This window comes from Acanthochromis polyacanthus, chromosome 7 (genome assembly GCF_021347895.1).
Source record: "Acanthochromis polyacanthus isolate Apoly-LR-REF ecotype Palm Island chromosome 7, KAUST_Apoly_ChrSc, whole genome shotgun sequence".
Lineage (NCBI taxonomy): Eukaryota > Metazoa > Chordata > Actinopteri > Pomacentridae > Acanthochromis > Acanthochromis polyacanthus.
In genome coordinates, this window is record NC_067119.1 from 32987191 (window position 1) to 33003459 (window position 16269).

Consider the following 16269-nt stretch of genomic DNA (forward strand, 5'->3'; position numbering starts at 1 on the left):
GAGACAGAATATGTTAAAAAAAAAAAAAAAGTCCCTATTGTAATTCAGAGCTCTAACATTCAATTCAGTCAGTTCCTTCATTTTGATGAAGAAAGTGGTATCTTGACCATTTTTTTCATCGAATATCCTTTTATTTTGCTAAATGAAGTTGCTGCAAGGTTGCACTACCATGCCTTTCCCATTAAGTATTTGTTTGATTCTGGTACAGTGATACAAATGACATTAATAACATTTTTAAATCAATGCAGAATTTAGTAGGTAGCCAGTGTAAATTGTGATGTACCAGAGTAATGTGATCCTATTTCTTAGAGCTGTGCCAGATGTAGAATGTGAAAGGAGCTCTACTGATGTATTTAAAATCAGTGGCAGAAGAGATCTAATTTTGGGGATTAGAGTAAAAAATTAAAACATTACTGAACAACAGTTTTCACTTAAGCATCAAAACAGAGATCAGCTGAAGCTATATTTTAATATTACAGTTCATTCAGTCCCACAGAATGTTAGTAGTAGTAAAAATGGCTTCAGCCACAAAGGGCTAAAGCTACAATAGCAACCGGGAGGCTCAACAACCCTGAGTGACCACAATCTGGATAACTCAGACATGCTGATGTTCAGTAGGTATGTTTACCATGTTCCTCTTCCTTTAGTCTGGTACACCAACATTTTCTTATTAACGCTAAATAGAAATTACCACTTCAGCAAGCTAGTAGATATGGCAGTGGTTATACATCAGTGCGCCGGCCAGATTACAGTTATTGACCTAATAATGGGACAAGAGGAAAAGTTAAACAATGACCAAAACACATTATTACAAGTTATCCTGAGGGAACATGCAGCGTTCTGAAAAAGTCATCAGGGATGGTGTAGTTCTTCACTACAGGAAAAACAACAAGCCCCAGGCTAAATATGCATGCTAAATACTGTTTCAAGTTTTGTAGAGAATTTAACTCTTGCAGGAAAGCAGTTTTATACCGAGATACCTGAACTCTGCTGTTGGTTGCTCTGAAGTCTGACTCTCTTCTTACCATATTAGCAATGTTTCCATATGCAGTTTCCTGATGTCTTCTGTTTTTGCACATTTGTCACATAATCCAGATCATCAAACTAATATTTAATATTTGACAGAAATAACCCACAAAACGCAACATGCAGTTTTAAAAGATTTATTGAAGATTTGCTTAAAACCTATATCATCCCTGTGAAAAGGTAATTGCCCCCCTGAACCTAATAACTGGTTGGTCCACCCTTAGCAACAATTGCAGTTAAGCGATTGTGATCAGTCTTCGTCACCATGGAGGAATTTTGGTCCGTTCTTCTCTGCAGAAGAGTTAATTTGACCACAGATGGCTTTTGAGCATGAACTGCCCTTTTAAGGTCTTGTCACAGTATCCCAATAGGCTGAAGTTCAGATTTTGACCTGCCACTCCAAAACCTTAATTTTGTTCTTTTTTAGCCACTCAGAGGTGGACTTGCCCGTGTGTTTTGTATCATTGTGCTGCATAAACCATTTGTCACAGGTCATGAACTGATGGATATTCTCCAGGAGGACATTCTGATTGAGAGCAGAATTCATGGCTCTCAGTTATGACAAGTCATCCAGGTCCTGTAGAAGCAAAGTAGCCCTAAACCATCACACTACCACCACCATGCTTCACTGTTGGTATCATGTTCTTAATGTGTAATGCAGTATTAACTTTACACCAAGTGTAACAGGACCCATGTCTTCCAGAAAGTTCCACCTTTGACACATCAGTCCACAGGATCTTGGAGCTCATGCATTTTTTTTTTCCCCCCACAAAAGCCAAACGAAACTTTGATCAGTAATGATTTGATCCTTGCAATTCTCCCATGATGCCATTTTGGCCCAGTGTCTTCCTTATTGTGGAATCAATCTTAACAGAGACCAGTGAGGTCTGCAGATCTTTTGATGTTCATCTGGGTTCTTTTGTGACCTCCTGGGTTAGATATTGATGTGCTCTTGGAGAAATGTTGGTCTGCCAGCCACTCCTGGGAAGATTCACAACTGTTCCATGTTTCTCCATTTGTAGATAATGTCTCTGTGGTTCTCTGGAGTCCCAGAGCCTTAGCATTGGCTTTAACCCTTTCCAGACTGATAAATGCCAGTGACTTTGTTTTGCATCTGTTCTTGAATCTCTTCAGAACATGGCATATGCTGCTTTGAGACCCTTTAGCTACTTCACAATGCCAGACTGGTTCTATTTAGAGATCTTTAGATTCTGCAAACCTGGCAGTAATTCTATGTGAGTGAGGTTGGTGAAACCAAGTCCAATTTACAAATGAATTTGGTAACTTTGCAAACATCAACTTCAGCTCTCTAGCAATGTTTAGCAACAATCCCCTCCATTCTGATTCCTGCTTCTTAGACATGATTTGCTTTTCTATACAAAATTAATGCAATCTGAATGAGTTTTAGGTAAAAGGCTTTCCAAGACATTCCATTTGGCTCTCCTTGATATTACCCAAACAGAATCTAATGTATAATCTTCCTGTGATTGAACAATGTTGAGTCTGATCCAGGACTCAAACAGTGCATGTTAAAGATTTAGCTTTGGTGGTCCAACTTACTGTAAACAATGCTAAAATAACTCCACCGGAAACAATAGAAAATACAGACCATTTATTTAAAACATCACTTGCTCATAAATCAGCCTCATTCCACAGAAGACACTGGTTCCTGCAAAGAAACAAAGAAAAGTCAGACTGTCCCACAAGCTCAGTCAGCCAAAAAGAGAGCCTGTTGGTTTGTGTAGTGCTGGCAAGGTCCACCTCTGACTTGTCTGCATCTGCTGGGGTGGTCTGTTTACTGGGAGGAGCCTCCGCTTTGTTCTCCAGGTCAGTCATGCTGGTCTCCTTCAGTGCTGCTGTGCCACCTCTCCTGCAGCAAGGAAATGCATAAATGTCAATCTGTGCAAGCTCTACAGGCCACTGCTGCTAAATGTGACAAATCTTTTAATGTTCTCCACAGACGGATGTAGAAATACACCAAGTCATCTCTGTATTGTTCACATTAATCTTCCTACAGGTTGTTGGCAACATCTCCATTTTTGACCTGCTATCCATACTACAGTGCCAGAAAAAAAAAAAAAAAGAAGAAAGGAGCTTGGTTTGTTTATACATTGGTCCAGAGTGAAGTCTCAGTATTGAGTGAAATGAAAAATTACACTTACAGGTATTCATGGTCCCATGAGGATGAAGTGTATTGGTTCTCGTTATCCCTCAACTTTTCCTTTTGCATCACCATGGGATTCATGTTGGTATTTTTTGTAAAAACTAATTATTAAATGTCCTGAAATTTGGAAGATTTGTATGATGCCACAAGGCTTTTTTAATGCACTTAAGGTTGTCATGGTAAATAAAAATGCTGAACATGGAAATGCAGCTGCAAAACATCAGCATTGTCGTGGTTGGTCTGGCATGTTCTTTTCCGAGACGTTCACATTATTCTAAAAAGGTGGTCGGCCATAGTCCTAATTTTGAAGTCTTATTAGCCATAATAAGACTAAATTAGCCATTTTAGTGTGTTTTGCATTTTAAGGGATCCATTACAGAGGAGTGAAACCAGACACCGACATGCCACAAGGATGCATTTTTGTCATTGACTTATTGCAATTACAAGTCTGACTTGTAAATGACATTCACAGCAACTACCAAGTCAAAATTATGACTAGGAAGTCTTAGTTCCCTGAAACGCTTAATACATTCAAAAACTAAAAATGGATTGAGAAAAACCTCGAATGCAATTTGCATGCAGAATTTTGCAGGCCGTTAATCAGAAATTTTAAATTGTCACAATTTTGTAGATTTGTATATAATATTTTCAGGTCATATTTCAAATCTTAAAATGAATCTGGTAAATTTGTATTTGATAGAGGGGATTAATATTATATATAAATTAGTCACGTAAATTTTTTAAATAAATACTGTTGGAGTCCTACAATAAATTGGTAAATGTGTAAAATCAATTTTGTAGGTTTTAATTTAAAAATTTAAACTTAAGCAAAATTGTAATACTGGTTTTGTCTACCTAAAAGCCATCATTAATGTGAACGCTTGCAAGTTGGAAAATTATTAAACTTTCTTCTCTGCCATCTATTCAGTATGACCAGAAAATGGCATCAGTATGTTAGTATGCTTTGGCTGCCATACCAACATGGTTCAGTAAAGCCTCACAGCTACAAGAATAGCAGTTAAACAATTTTTAAACCAATTTTTGATTTTTGTGGGGGAAATGTAAAGCTTTGCATTTCTACAAAGGTTCACATTTGGATTTAAGTTATTAAGCAGAGAAACCTCAAGTTGGCAGCCCTCTTCCTCTTCACCACCACTGCTATCACAGTAATGACCAGGAGCCCACAGACACCAGCAGCACCATAGACAATGGGACCCTGCATGGTTTTCGTGCGATGGTCTTGACAGGAATTGCCACTGTAGCCCGCTGAACACACACATGCAGGAACTCCCTTAATCTCCACACAGCGCCCATTGCCGTTGCATTGCTTCTTGCTGCACTCCTGGGCCTGCAGATTCATGAGCCGACTGCTGTCATTCAAAGTGGTGCTCGTCCCTGGGACTCCAAGGAGAGGAGGGAGAGGGGAGGGAGAGGTAGGCAAGGAGCTGGAAGGCTGGATGGAAGGAGAGACCTTTGAGTCAGGCCACTGCTTCATACTGACACCTTTTAAAAAAAAAAAAAAAAGTTAGTATCAGGTTTGTTTTTTTTTAAAAAAAAAAGTGGTGTAAGGTCAGTCCATGTAGTGTGGTGCATTGCATTTTACAATTTCTTTCAGAGAGCAAGCTTAAAGACTCACAATTTTCATCTGAGTGGTCAGAGCAGTCCACATGCCCATTACAGAACTTCTCAACAGGCTGGCATGAGGCTTGATCTAGACATGGCCTGCTGCCTGCTGGACAGTGTTGCTCTGGGCCACAGTGGGTTTCATTCATGAGGACATGGTCATGGGCACACTTGCATGTCCGACCTATTGGGGTGGCGAGGCACAAGTGCTGACAGCCACCATTGTCTTCTGTGCACTGGTTGGAACCTGATTTTTTTTTTAAAAAAAGGTCTGTCAATTAGCTGGAATTTGACACATCAGATGACACTTATAAACATCTAAAGCAATGGTAGACTGTATCAGCACCCAGATAAACTTGCCGCTGTGTAACACAGGCAGGTGTCGTGTTGAATGATTACTACACACCTTTCTGACTGGATTGGCTGAATGCCTTCAAGGCGACCACTTGTGTGCCGACCTCAAACCACAACTTCTTTGGTTGCTGATCTTCTCTGTACCAGAGTCTGGCCTTGTCTGAAGGGAGAGGCCTCTGTTGCATCATCAAACTATACAGAATATGTTAAAAAAAAAATTGTATATCAAAGATGGACATAACCCCTGGTTGCAGTAGGTGCCCTAAACCTGTTTCCTTTCTGATAGCTAGCAAAGGGGCAACTTCTCTGCTAGCAAAACAGAAGTCCAATTGTAAAGGAATCAGAAAAAAAAAGACAGTATAAAATTTATGATAAAACAAGAATGTTTCAGGGCCCAGGAAAAAGTTGCCACTGTGTGCATAATATCCGAGTTCTCAATTAGATCCTATCCTTGCATGTTACATCTAGTTTCAAAGGAACAAGATGGCAATGGGCAACTGCCAGACTTCAGGTTTTAAAATGAAAGTCCACAAACCAATGGGTGATGTTAGATTTGCAAAGTCCATCTTTTATATACAATCTGATATTTTAAGACAATATTGGTATGGAGGAATTGTCCTATGTTGACTAAATGGAATAATGTAGGTGTAAATTATTTTGTACAGCACTACAACCTCCTAGTTGGCATCATTCACTACATGCTATGATCCTTTACCACTGACAGTCATCCAGAGCAGTATATCATCACTCAGAGCCACAGCAGCCAGGCCATCTCCAGCTCTCAACTCTCTGTATCCAGATCCATCAATCAGGACTGAGCCAATGGTTCCTAAACCTGAAAAATTCCAAGATGTGTTATTTTGAACTGTGCCTACATTGGGAAGAAGTACTCAATTTAGAAAGTCTTACTAGTGTCGGCCCAGTAAAGTGTATCTCCATCACTAGAGAACACCAAAGATGTCGGCTGCACGGCATCCTTCCACACCACTCTTCGCTCAGCACCATCCATGTTGGCACACTCGACTGTCGCCATGGTACCTGCACCCTGCAGATCCACGTTTGTATAACAAACTCTTCCACTGGGTGGGTGGAGGGCGATGGACTCCACTCTATTAAGGCCTTCCTTTAGGAGAACAGCTGTGTATGCACCTGTGACAGAGGTGACCTGCAGGCGAGGCTGCTTGTTGCTGCTCCAGTAGACATTAAGTGTTACCCAGTCAAGGGCCATGGCAGTGATCGTGTCACCCAACAGCTTGAGAAGCTGGCCTTGGGATGCCAAGTCAGAGTCTCTTAGCTTGAATGAACTGAGAGAAGTGGTGCCATCATCTGTCAAGAACAGGATGTGCCCACGTAGGCTGTAGTCCATGATGGTGGCTTCATTGATGCTGGGTACCTGCAGGGCCAGGTGTTCGGGCCAACCCTTCAGCTTGGCTGCTGTGTGTCGGGACTGCAAGTAGATCTACACACACATCACTAGGATTAAGTATATATTCATCAAAAAAAAAATAACCAAGATGTGATCAATTTAAAGTTATGGGCTATAGCACAATACCAGTCATATCTGCACAGTAAATACACAACCATAAGCTAATTAACTCAGTAGAATCTCAATTAATTGCTGCCTCTGTCTACCTGTAAGTTACCGGTTCCACTCAAACAGCCAGTGTAAAAAGGCCCTTTCACAGATAGATACATGAACATTATACATGTTCAGTCACCGAAATAAACCCTAAAAGCTCACTTGTGTATCAAAGTCACAGAATTAGATCTTTTTTAGAAGGCCACCCCTTCTGCCATGAAAATGGCTTAGATGGAGCTTCATTCCTGCGTTCCCTAGAATAAGCAGATTTCCACCCACTCCTCCACACTCACTGCAGCTCAAGCTTCCAGTTCAACTACAACTCTTCTTATACACCTCTACGCTCAAAAATAATGAATTCTTCGGTCATACATCTTTGGCAACTGATTCTGAAGAATAATAATTTTGTAATATTGACAAATCATGCTTGAGGGCATGTCATCACTAAGATGGCATTCTTGCTGTGCTTGTCATCGAGGTGCCACAATCCCAAGCTGGACTCAATACAAGGATTAGAAAAAAAATCCAATTCTCAAATCCAACTGCTGCATAAACAAAACAAAAAAAACAAAGCCAACCCTCCACATTGTTTAAAGTAGGCAGTGGACGACTGTTCATCCATTTTCCTATTAATAGCAATTATTTAAACTAAATGTAGTTCTGAATAAATATACCATCATTCTGACAATTTAAAAAAAAATGGATAAAGTAATCTTCCTAGGAGATGTATGTACATGATATAGTGAGTGCATTTACCCAGTGACAATTCAATTGAGAAAAATTGTGCAGTTTAGCAAAAACCTGAGTGATAGTGGAGGGAGACAGCAGCATCAGAAATGCCGAGTTACGCAGGCTGGAGCAGGTCATCCCATCCTCAGCCAGCAGCAGTCCAGAGGGACACTTGCATACAGCACTGGGTCCAGGGGCCAACACACACAGGTGGGAGCAGTCCAACATGTTGCAGGGGTTCTCAGTGATAATCTGGAGCATTGGGTGCATGATCTGAAACCAAGCTGGAAGTGTTATATTCTAAATATGCCAACTGCAACATGTAGTACATCAAACAGGTTTTCCCAACCAGTGACCCCAGGATTTTAATCATTTCCCAAAACTGTGCCAAAGAACTGGTTCATATTGTGAGCACAAGAAAGCTTCAAACAGAAGGTCATAACAGTGTGTGTGGGTGACTTAACAGCTGCTGTGAGCACTTCACACAAAGTGATCCAAAATTAGTGTTTGTTACACAATCCCAGTGTGTTCCAACCCTCCTGTGATGAAACATCCTAAATTCAACCCTTTACTCACCTTCACAGCAAATGGTTGGCTGGGTCTTTTCAGGAGAATTTGACGGTTCTTCCCAGAGATTTTCTGAGCAGCCTGCACCACTCGTTTTTTGGCATCAGACCAGTAGAGCACATCATTGAACACTGCCACAGAGAATGGGTTGGCAGTCTCTTTCATCTGGAGTATCTGAAAATAGCATTTCTGGATCATGCTTTTTTTTTTTTAGCCATGTGGCTGCATTTTAGGTGTGTTGGGCTTTAGCACAACTGGCATGTTTTGATATGAATAATAAACTATACTTTTGGATGATTTTAAAAGTCAGGGTACTTTTACATATTAAATGAAGGCATGATGACCTTTGGCAGATAGGTTTAGTGTTGTGGTGTAGTGTTTAAGTGTTGGGATGGATGCATGTAAAATCCCTCTTTCAAAGTTTTAAACAAAAATATCACACTGCTAATATATTTTTACCCGAATGTCATCACCATCCAGTGTGGTAGAGCCAATCGCCTTCAGTCTTTCATCTGTCCAGTAGATTCTGTCAGAGATGGTGTCCACAGTCACACCACCAGGCCAGCCCAAACTAGAGTTCACCACTGCCTTCCTGTCTGACCCATCCATCCCAGCACGCTCAATCTTTGCTGCATTACCAATCTCTGTCCAGAACATCAGCCTAGTAGAAAAATTAAAGAGTCTGAATACAGGTTTTTCAAAACACTGGAATTTAATCCTTTCATACTGACCCTTTCTGTGGCAGCAGGGCCAGAGAGCGGGGTTGATCCAGGTCTTCATCCAGGATGATGCTGTAGTCCAGTGACTTGACAGGAGCTGTTGCCAGTCTGATGGCAACAATCTGACTATTCACCCCATCAATCCAGTACAGGTTCCTCCCGAGCCAGTCCACAGCTACAGAATCAGCCCGGACACCTGTGTAGACAAGTGGAGCCTTGTGTACTTGTGATACACAAAGCTAATACCACCTGCAATACTTCCACATTCATGTTTCACCAACCTTTAATCAGAGTTCCTGTGGACTTTTGGTTCAGTGAGGACCACCTGATGCTCTCTGTGTCCAAACTGACCCAGAAGACTTTCTGTTCCCTCCAGTCATAGTCCAGAGACAAGATGGCCTTTTTGGCAGTGGAGGACAACACATCTAAGCTGGCACTGCGCAAGCCGTACAAGTAGAGCTCTGTTTGGACTGACGCCAACAGGAAGGGTTCACCTAAGGGATGGGGAAAGATAATCATCATCCTATTCAGTAAGCCCTTTTCTGATAGTCTGTCAAAATGTTTAAATGGAGGGCAAGCCCAGAGCAGAGAACAGTGAGAACATGTTAGAGATCCAGTGTGTATACAAACTTGAAAATATAAAGTGCTTAATATTGCCAGAAAAATGCCTACTTGCCTTCTTGGAGGGTGAAAAGAAAAAAAAAAGAAAAAAACTGTCAAACTACTTTCATGTCTGCTATGTACAAAGCTACAGCAGTTAGTCTTTCATGAACACTGGGAATAAATAGGTTTCCCACTATTTTGGATATGAAACAAGATCCATTGTCGATTTGTTTCAGATGTTGTGGAAAGTTAAATATTCTCATTTCCTTCTGGCTTTCAGTCTTGATGCTAAGCAAGTTGTCTCCTGGTGTGTAACTATTTTTAAAGGCAGACATGAATGTCAGTGATCTTTCCATATAAATTTCAACAAGAAGTCACATTCCTAAAGTGTCAAACTGTTCCTTTAAGTTGAACTTTACAGGGATGGGATCGGCAAGTTCTGATTCTAGCGGAAGGTTGTTGGGGGCGGCGCAGCGACTTCCAATCGTCGTTAACAAGCTATCGTTAACGTCGTTACCATCGTGCGGGAGTATCAGGAACAATAAAGTGTTCAAACTTGTGAAATCGGCGTTCAAACAAATGAAATCTGCGGAAATCCGTGGTAAATTCCCATCCCTGAAAAAAGCGGAATTCCGCGAATTCGCGGAAAAATCACATCCCTGACTTTATCTCTATTTTTATAGCCCCTTTCAGACATGCACTCCTATGCCATAATTTGATAGCATCTAAATGTGTCAGCTTCATGTTTGAGTAATCCGCTCATTTCTGCGAAAAGTCACAACACAATATTACCACGGCCTTACCGATTAACATTTCACAGAGTACACAATTTGAAATGCCTTTAAGATGGGCATGCACAAGCAATGAACATCAAGCTGTGCAGAGGGATTTGGAAGACTTTTTCCCCCCACTTTTCAGCCCCAACATTGGTCCAAAACATGACAACAAAAGACAGTTGAATGACTGAATGCTGTCACTTTAACAGATTGATAAAGCACCAATATTTTGTATGTCTGAAAAAGGCTTAAATGCTTTCACTTCAAAAACTAACACTGATGGTAAGCCATGTAAAAGGGCTTTACCGGTGACCTTGCAGCGCTGGCCATCTGCCTCCATTATGAATCCTGGGTGGCAGTCACACTGGTATGAACCTGGAGAGTTTATGCACAGCTGACTGCACACAGCTGATGTTTGGCCCTCACACTCATCAATGTCAGCACAGGTCAGCCCATCCTCCAGGAGCCTGAACCCTGCAGCACAGCGACAGCGCTGCACAGAAAGACACCAAATAGAAATCAGCAGCTGTAGCATCTTCACACACTTTGGGGGCAAGTCGTGATAATGATCATATTAGTTAGGATTAGTTAACTTGAGATGCTACTCACCGGTCCCTGAGGTGTGCTGTAGCAGGTTTGGGAGCAGCGCTTGTTATCCATCTCCACACACTTTATCTGACAGCTACCTCCCTCATCTGAACCATCTGCGCAGTTGGTAATGCCATTGCACACCAGGGCTGGATCCAGGCACTCCTGACTGCCACACTGGAACTGGTGGCATATTACCACCCCACCTGGAGAGCACACATATTCCTTGTGTTCATTTAGAATTTGACAGGTTTTCAGCTATACTTTGGAATAAGAAAACCATTTACTGCTGCTTTTAAATGTTTTACCATCAAGTTTGTCCTATAATCCATTTTCACATGTAGAATGTGTCAGTTTGCAAACAAGGAGTGACAGCTCTGTATTCTGAAGGTCACATTATACTTAACCATAGCATGTTTTTATCCCTGACATTTCTTGTTTAGCCAAGTTTTTTGTAAAGGCATGTACACATGACTTGTATATTGAAACTCAGGTTAGATTTCAGTACAAATATGGGAAGTGCTAAAACTGTGGAACAGCTTAATTTTCTATAAATAAAGCATCTGTACCATTGTCCTATTACTGCCACTAATTAAGATTCCTTTTTGGCATTTGACTGATTTCACTCAAAATCAAGCATTACTTAGTTCACCTACAGTCAGAAAACAGCCCCATTCATTCTGAAACGTACAATGCAACTACCTACATTCAATTTCGTCACTGTCATCATCGCAGTCCTTCATGCCGTCACACCTCCAGACTGCAGGAATACACTTGGTCCTGGATTTACACAACCACTGGAACACGCCACAGCTCAGTGGAACCACAGGGCAATCCTAAAGAGGACCGCATGGAGTATTTTACCAACATCTAAACTGAAACTTTACAAAAAACTGACAATAGGGAGGCCAGGCGAGTGTTAAAGTCCACCACAGTACCCAGCTTTAAATTGGAGGTGATGGTAAACCTGTCAGCTCAATGAGTGCTTTCTGACCTTTTAACTTTTATCACATTACCGGTATGTTGGCTAAAAATCTGTCTTTAGTTTTTGCTTCCAGCTGCTTCACTGCCAATTTTCCACATGCATCACAAAGCAAGCATGACTTTTTTGCTGACATTTTAGGTTTAAACTTTTCTTAGTAAGTTTAGCACAAAACCAAATATTTACAAAAACAAAAAAGAAAAATCATCCACCTTCTCATCAGTGCCATCTTTGCAGTCCTGGTCTCCATCACAGATCCACTCCTGCACCAGACACTCCTTGCTCTGAGGGCAGCGGTGTTTGGTGCTGCAGACCGGTAGTTTTGTGCAGCTCTCCTCATCAGAGCGGTCCCAGCAGTCTGGATGACCATCACAACGCATTGTGGCGGACACACACTGCCCACTGGTACACTTAAACTCAGCAGGGCTGCATTCCTGGTCAGCTACAGCAAAGAGACATATACCATCACTGAAGTGTTCAATTCAGCTAGAGCTGAGCAATCACAGTAGTAGTTTTCAACGTACCACAGTTGGCCTCGTCACTGCCGTCCCAGCAGTCCCTCTCCCCGTCACAGAGGAAGCTGTTGGGAATGCAGCGGCTGTTGTCACTACACTGGTGAGCACAACCCTCAATGAGCTTGGTGCAGCCCAGCTCGTCGGAGCGGTCCTGACACTGAAACACACCATCACACACCTGGCGCTGCTCTATGCACTTCTTTCCATGGGCACACTGGAACTGGTCTGCAGAGGACACATTGCAGAATGATGTTGCTAGCAGAAAACAGTGACCATGGAGGCTGATGCCAAACAACAGCAGGACGAGAGACAGGCAAATGAATGATTTAGCATTTTATTGACATAGTTTTGAAATTGCTTTATATGAATATTTACCAGAAGAGAGGCTTGCAAACAATACTTTTGCAGATACACAAGTCATCACACTGTTTAGATTTTTATTACCAACGTGTGTCCAGGTTCATCTGCTGAAGGTTATGCTTTACTAAATCAGATCAACTTGTCCTGCCGGGTTTTGCAGAAATCAGAACACAAAACAAAATCCTTCACACTATGAATGATGTATGCATGCAGTGTGAACAAATCTGCTTTCCTTGTAGACCAGTGCAAACTCTGCACAGTACCGTGGGGGTGGGGGACTTCTGTCATACTGAGACTGAAATTGTGCCGCTTCTCCTCATCTTCAGTAGATTTAATCATCACCTCAAAGTAATCCTATGTACACACTAGTTTTTGGACTTACCTGTACCATTTATTTCAAGTCAGCACCCATCTGGACAATCCAATGCCACTCCAGATCAGTGTGTTTTTTCAACATTGTGTGAGTACATGCAGATCTGCTCCAGCAGTCACCATGTAATATCAGTGCATACTCTGCAGCCAGACTGTGGACTGACCGTGCACCAGTATTCTCACTGAGCTTTGATTCTGATGTGAAGCCAGCACTGCACACTAGAGGGCAGTAAAGCCACATAAGCGTTGAGCACATTCACACAAACCAGTTACCAGCTTCACATGATGATGAGCAGCCTTCCTCATCTGAACCGTCCCTGCAGTCTGCCTCGCCGTCACAGACGTGGTTGTAGAGGACACACTCTGTGTTATCCTTGCAGGGTTTGGAGCCCAAAGAACACTTAATGGGTTTAGAGACAGCAGGCGCAGAAGTTGTAGGTCTACTGGTCACTTCTGCCTCTGGTTCCTCTTGTGCTAAATAAAAGCAAACATTTTTGATTTACGATACAAGTCTTAAATAAGGGTGTGATCATCTCCAGTAGGAGTTCAGGTCATTACACCGTACCACAGTTGGCCTCATCTGAGCCATCCAAACAGTCCCTCTCTCCGTCACAGAGGAAGGCTGCAGGAAAGCAGCGATCCTTGTCACAACGGTGGATGCAGTCCTCACGGTGCTTCAAACAGTCTAGTTCATCAGAGCGGTCCTGACATTGAGGGACGCCATCACACACCTGGTTCTTCTCTATACATTTCTTCCCATGAGCACACTGGAACTGACCTGTTTGTGTGCGGGTATTTGACATTAAAAGGTAATGTTATTGACCCAAACAATTTTTTTTTAAAAACAACAGAATTGCTTTTTAAAAACAAAACTACTTGTAGCATTGCAGAGGCTTAATGACATTTGATATATGATACATTATCTCATTGAAACTAGTTCAGCCCATCACAACAGCCCTGTAGTAAATCCTCCCAATCATGCGTTGTTCATTTTGTGTTTTTGAGGTATTAGTTCAAGTGTGTGATCATTTTTAAGGCTGTAGTTTGTGGTCAGTATCAACAGGGCAAACAAAATCATAAAACACTTCCATAAAGCACAGCTTTCAAAATAATATATAGTTGTATTAGACTGCATTAGTTTTAGTTGTATGTACCTAATCAACTGACCTTATTCTGTCAAATTTAGGCTGACAGCTTGTTGTAAAACTGGGTACAATTTGTTGAAAGGGAGATTAAAGAGATGCAGACCGTTGTGTTGTATTGTACACTAATGCAACAGAGAATTGGCAGGTTAAAATTTTGTGTCTACTTCAGTTTTATGATCATCCTTTAGTTTAACAGAAATACACAAGTTTGTTTAGATAAATGTCATACAAGCCATGTCTTTTATGACAAACTCAAACACATTTTATGGCAGTCTTACAAAAATATAATTCTGTCTAAGCTGACTTCTAAACCTGAACCGCCTCCTACCGTCTCTGCATCCTGTTTCACAGTTGTCTTCATCTGAACTGTCCTTGCAGTCATTCTCTCCGTCACACACATGGCTGTAGGGGATACACTCTGAGCCATCTTTGCACTTTGCAAAGCCCAGGCCGCACTTCAAAAGACTGCTCCCACCTGAAACAACTGTTTGGATGAAGTGAGAAAGAAAGGCATAAAATATTTTCACTGCAATCAATGGTTAAAAGTTGCACAAATGCAGTTTTGGTACTCTTGGCTCACCTTGCAAGGACCCCAACAATAAAAGCACACAAAGGAACAAGCATCCACCCATCACAGCAGATAAAATAAAACAGATCAAATGCTCCTGAGGGCTTAAGAGTGACATTTTATAAGGGAACCAGGTGAGACCAATACAAGTTAATTGAACACCTGAGTGAGGGGAGGAGCTACTGCTTGTAAGTTGAGGAGTTGTGGAGGTCAAATTCTATTTACACAACTGGCATATATTTATCTATAAAGTCTGGTGGAAGTAAACAGTTAGTCTAACTTTAAGCATTATCTTAAAAACATAATAAAGGCTTGGATGACCTGAAATTTTCTTCTTATAAGTTCAGACAAAACTAAAGTTTTTGCATTTGACCCTAAACACCTCAGAAACACGCTGTTGAACCAGATAGTTCCTCTGGATGGCATTTGTCTGTCCTCCGCTTCTACTACGAGGAACCTTGGAGTTATTTTTAACCAGGATATCCTTTAACTTACACAGCCTTCTTTCATCTATACAGTATCGTCAAACTCAGGAACATCATGTCTCAGTGCGATGCTGAAAAACGAATTCATGCATTTGTTTCTTCCAGGCTGGATGGTTGTAATTCCTTATTATCCAGATTTTATTACTGGCAGCAACCAACAAGAAATCATATTTCTTCCATATAAGTTTCTCTTGACTGTAAAATCCAGGATTGAATTTAAAACTGGCATACATACAAAGCTCTTAATGACTAAGCTCCATCATATCTTAAATATCTTATTGTTACATATCATTCCAAAAGAGCACTTCGCTCTCAGACTGCAGGGTTACTTGTGGTTCTCAGAGTTTCCAAAAGTAGAATAGAAAGCAGAGCCTTCAGTTGTCAGGCTCTTCTGCTATGGAACCACCTCCTTGTTTAGTTTCAGGAGGCAGACAACCTCCTCTACTTTCAAAATTAAAACATTCCTTTAGGGTAAAATTTATGGTTAGGACTGCTCAGGTGAACTTTTAGTTGTGCTGCTATAGACCTGGGCGACTGGGTGACTTTCCACGATGCACTGAGCACCAAGTCTCTCTCACTTTCTAGTTCTAACCTGTACATTTATATACCATCATTGCATGTCTCAACATTTGTCTTATCTCTGCTGTAGTTTGTGTTTTATCTTCTTTGCAGATATGGCTGTGGAGCTAGATTCTGATCTGCCATTACTGTCCTCACTGACCCCAGCTGTGTTTGTTGTTCTGTAGGCTTTTTTTCATCTATTTTTTTGTCTGCAAAATGCAAATTAAAGTTAGTTTATTCTCACTGCTATTTACCCTGCTATTTACCATCACCTCAACCAGGCGAGACAGATGACCTGGATGTCCGAGTAAAAGGTTCTTTCTCCTCATTGTTGCCATCTGCTGCTCAAAATCCAGGGAAATTTTGGTTTGTTGGGTTTCTCTGTATAATTTTGTAAAAGTTTCATATTACTATACAAAGGGCCTTAGAGATGACATATGTTGTGATAATAACAGAAGTGAATATTACCATAAGTAAATGACAGCAGAAATTTTAAAACTCATGAAGAAATAAATAAGATATATCTTATTTCTTGAAATAAGAAAAAACATTT

At 41.2% G+C, this 16269-nt stretch overlaps 1 protein-coding gene across 1 annotated transcript; it reads right to left on the bottom strand.

Annotated features, from left to right (window-relative positions):
* Nucleotides 1-2623: 2623 nt before the first annotated feature.
* On the bottom strand, nucleotides 2624-13760 carry lrp13 (low-density lipoprotein receptor related-protein 13). Its single transcript, XM_051951141.1, has 18 exons — nucleotides 13523-13760; nucleotides 12235-12450; nucleotides 11923-12152; nucleotides 11435-11564; nucleotides 10750-10934; nucleotides 10447-10633; nucleotides 9043-9255; nucleotides 8774-8957; nucleotides 8502-8703; nucleotides 8052-8216; nucleotides 7548-7748; nucleotides 6077-6626; nucleotides 5883-6002; nucleotides 5220-5327; nucleotides 4827-5060; nucleotides 4312-4693; nucleotides 2788-2896; nucleotides 2624-2695 (listed from the first exon to the last, which is right to left on the bottom strand). The coding sequence occupies exons 1-18, from the start codon at nucleotides 13758-13760 to the stop codon at nucleotides 2672-2674; spliced, it is 3678 nt and encodes a 1225-aa protein (XP_051807101.1). The 3' UTR covers nucleotides 2624-2671.
* Between the last annotated feature and the right edge of the window lie 2509 nt (nucleotides 13761-16269).

Excerpts from the sequence above, each read along its gene's own strand:
- lrp13 (XM_051951141.1), bottom strand. The coding sequence starts at position 13,760 with ATGTCAAATACCCGCACACAAACAGGTCAGTTCCAGTGTGCTCATGGG. Across the intron at positions 8,217-8,501 it reads TGGATGGTGATGACATTCGG|ATACTCCAGATGAAAGAGAC; the intron begins GTAAAAATATAT and ends TGCTATTTTCAG. Across the intron at positions 7,749-8,051 it reads GCCAACCATTTGCTGTGAAG|ATCATGCACCCAATGCTCCA; the intron begins GTGAGTAAAGGG and ends GCTTGGTTTCAG.